The sequence below is a fragment of the Natrix helvetica genome (assembly GCF_964273705.1).
Source record: "Natrix helvetica genome assembly, chromosome: 2".
Lineage (NCBI taxonomy): Eukaryota > Metazoa > Chordata > Lepidosauria > Squamata > Natricidae > Natrix > Natrix helvetica.
The window spans coordinates 31354318-31357881 of record NC_138552.1 but is presented as its reverse complement, the minus strand read 5'-3'; the positions used below and the strand labels follow the sequence as shown (position 1 = coordinate 31357881).

Here is a 3564-nt window from a genome sequence, read left to right as displayed (position 1 = left end):
CACTACCGTCTGGGTAAGAAGGAAAGATGCAGCCAACAGTGCAGCCAGTACCAAAGTGAAATGTGTTGGATAAGCGGAGGGAGAAGATCTAGTTTTATCTACTCTCTTACACACCCGGGGCTGTGGATTCCCAACTCTAGAATGAAGGTTGGGAGTATTGGGAGTCATGATGCAATACCCGTGAAAGATATCAGTTGAGGACGGCTGCCTTATTTTCTGGCGACTTAACTTTTGCTCTGAGGAATGATTTGCTTTCCTTTACACTGGTTGGAAGTTTGGGATAAGTGAAGGTAAAAGCGAGGGACTGAGTGCTAGAGACTCGAAACTCTGTTTCAGGTTTAGTTTCCCCTTCTGAATGGAGAGAGGGTCTCTTCCTTATTCTTTTCACCAGGCGTGCTCTTCCATATTCTACTGATAAAAAGGAACCATCGCTTGGAGTGTAATGCAACCCAGAGAGAAATACCTACTCACACGCAGAGAGTGTGTGTGCTAGAGGAGCAGCCAGTGGGAGGATGTGGGGTGGAAACTGAGAAACAGACGAAGTGGGCAAAGTGGAGAAACATAAGAACCCGGGAGGATTTGGACCCGGGAGGATTTGGAAGTGAAGACCTGGGGTTGAAAAGAAAGAAAGGGGAGAAGGAAACAAAACCACAACCCATTAGCAAGAGACGTGAGAATCCCAAAGCCTGAAAGAGAAGTCACCAACGGAGTGGCGGGTGGAGTGGGTGCTAGAGAGGAAAGGAGAATCGAAGGGAGAGGGGAGGGCAGAGCGAGAGGAGTCCGGAACAACCCGGGAGCGCTACAAAAGCGGGGGGCGGGGGGCGCAGCTGCAGAGAGAGAGAGAGAGAGACGTCGGCGACAGCAGCAGCAGCAGCAGCCGGGCTAAAGAACGGGAGCCGGAGCGAGGACGCCGGAGGGGAGGGAGGGGGCAGAAAGGGCAGAGAAAGAGAAAGGAGGCAAAAGAAGCGAAGGGGCAGCTGAGAGAGGAGAAGATGCACCCGGACCAAGCCTCAGCTTCAGCCTGGATTGAAAGACCGACGGGAAGTCGGGGTAAAAGAAAGATGAGCAAGTGAGAGTTATTCGAGGAGGGCGAAGCTACCGGCTGGAGGCAAAGAGTGTGCAAGTTGAGGAAGGGCGAAGCGGAATCCCGAGCAGCAAGTGGCTGCTGGCCGAAGAGAGAGAGAGGAGCGCTCGGCGCCGTCGTCGGTCCCAGAGTGCCTGAGACTGGGACGCGCCATGCAACCGGCGCAGAGCTGCCACTGCGACCGGCGCTGGCCCGAGGAGCCGGACGTCGCCAGCCCGGCCGCTACCTCGCTCTAGCTCATTGAAGGGACACACGTGATCCAGGCAAGCGGTCGCCCTTCGCCTGTCCCGTCGGGGGGCCATGGTGACCCTCGGGAGGAGCTGTCCGCCGCTGCCGGAGCCGGAGTGAAGGCGCTGCCTTCTCGTCCGCCCCTCTCGCCATGGAGCTGTCCAACGGCACGCCGGGGCCCGGCTTCAGCGAGCCGACCGGGTCCCCAACCCCCCCGCCCTCGGGGTCCCCGGTGGCCAACCTAGGCTACCAGCTGGCCACGTCTGTAGGGCTGGGCGCGCTGATTCTCTTCGCCGTCTTGGGCAACGCGTTCGTGATCGCGGCCATCGCCCTGGAGCGCTCCCTGCAGACGGTGGCCAACTACCTGATCGGCTCGCTGGCCGTCACCGACCTGATGGTGTCGGTGCTGGTGCTGCCCATGGCCGCCCTCTACGAAGTGCTGGGCAAGTGGACGCTGGGCCAGGCGATGTGCGACCTCTTCATCTCGCTCGACGTGCTGTGCTGCACCTCGTCCATCCTGCACCTGTGCGCCATCGCCCTGGACCGCTACTGGGCCATCACCGACCCCATCGACTACGTCAACAAGCGGACGCCCCGCCGGGCCGCCGCCCTCATCAGCCTCACCTGGCTGATCGGTTTCCTCATCTCCATCCCGCCCATGCTGGGCTGGCGGACGCCCGAAGACCGCTCCGATCCGAACGCCTGCACCATCAGCAAGGACCCGGGCTACACCATCTACTCCACCTTCGGCGCCTTCTACATCCCCTTGTTGCTCATGCTGTTCCTCTACTGGCGCATCTTCAAGGCGGCCCGCTTCCGCATCCGCAAGACGGTCCGCAAAGCCGACAAGAAGCAGCCGCCGTTGTCGCCCGCAGCGCCGGTGGGAAAGGTGGCCGACACTTGCCTTGCCCACTCGCCGGCCAGACGCACCAACGGCGGTCCCCAGCAGGAGCAGCGGCGGCCGCAGCAGCAGCAGGCATCGGCCAAGGCCAGGAGGAGCGCGGCGGAAGCCAAGGAGGCGCCCTGTGTCAACGGGGCCCTCCGGCCGGGCGAAGGCGGCTGGGTCGCCGGCTCGGCCCTGGAGTTGCGAGAGGTGACGCCGTCCAACTCGGCCAAGAGCCTCATGTTGCCCCTGCCCAACCATCCCCTCCCCGATGCCGCCTCACCGGCCCCCGAGCGCAAGAATGAAGCCAAGAGCGCCGAGGCCAAGCGCAAGATGGCCCTGGCCCGCGAGCGGAAGACGGTCAAGACGCTGGGCATCATCATGGGCACCTTCATCCTCTGCTGGCTGCCCTTCTTCATCGTGGCGCTGGTGCTGCCCTTCTGCGAGGTCGGCTGTCCCATGCCGGCCTGGCTGGGCGCCGTCATCAACTGGCTGGGCTACTCCAATTCGCTGCTCAACCCGGTCATCTACGCCTACTTCAACAAGGATTTCCAAAGTGCTTTCCAGAAGATCGTCAGGTGCAAGTTCTGCCTGCCCTGAGACGGGGCGGACGGCGGCCAAGTTTGCCGGGAAGACAGCGCCGGGCTAGGGTCGCTGCCGCGCCACTTCGCCTCCTTCGGCTCCGCGGACTTGGGCGAGCCCGAGCTTGTTTCGTTGGCGGAACCTTCTTGCCCTCCTTCTGCGGGACCGGAATTTCTCGTTTTCTCGGGACCCCCTTGGCTTGGGGGTGGGTGGGAAGTGGGGGGGGGGAGCGTCTTTGGGGATCGCCGCATGGCTGGAGGCTCCTGGCGGCCTTGGGGATCAGAACACAAGCAAGGCTTGTGACCCTGCGCTCTTTCTTTTTTGCTCTCCGTCCTCTTCCTTTCCGAGCTTCTTCTCCAGCAAAGACCGCTCTGGAAGGTAGGACCGCCCGGTGGAAAGGCTGACCGTCCCTTTGATTTGTCTGTGTCTGTTCGTCCGTCCCGATCTCCACTCCTTCTCGGAGTTTACTTCTTCTTACTCCAGGCTTGTGAATCTGACTCTGGAGACCGGGAAAAAAGGTGTGTGTGTGTATGTGTGCGCGCCCGCGTATGTGTGTGTGATAAAGACAGAGGGGGTGGTTTCGGGGATAGGACGGGCTGCAGGATCGAAACTGAGACGGGGAAAGAAAGCAAAGCACTCCCCTCCCCTCTCTGGGAACCTTGCCCGAATTTAAACTACAATAAAAACCACCCTAGGCATTAAAAGAAACATCTGCTCATCTCGCCTAATTCTTCCTCTCTCTCGGATTACCCGCAAGAAAGTAACAAGCCAAGATTTTGCTACGAGG

General features: G+C 60.4%; 1 protein-coding gene across 1 annotated transcript; it reads left to right on the top strand.

Moving 5' to 3' along the window:
- Nucleotides 1–1463: 1463 nt before the first annotated feature.
- Nucleotides 1464–2956, top strand: HTR1A (5-hydroxytryptamine receptor 1A; the record flags this gene model as incomplete). Its single annotated transcript, XM_081940610.1, has 1 exon — nt 1464–2956. The coding sequence occupies one exon, from the start codon at nt 1464–1466 to the stop codon at nt 2793–2795; it is 1332 nt and encodes a 443-aa protein (XP_081796736.1). The 3' UTR covers nt 2796–2956.
- Nucleotides 2957–3564: the final 608 nt, after the last annotated feature.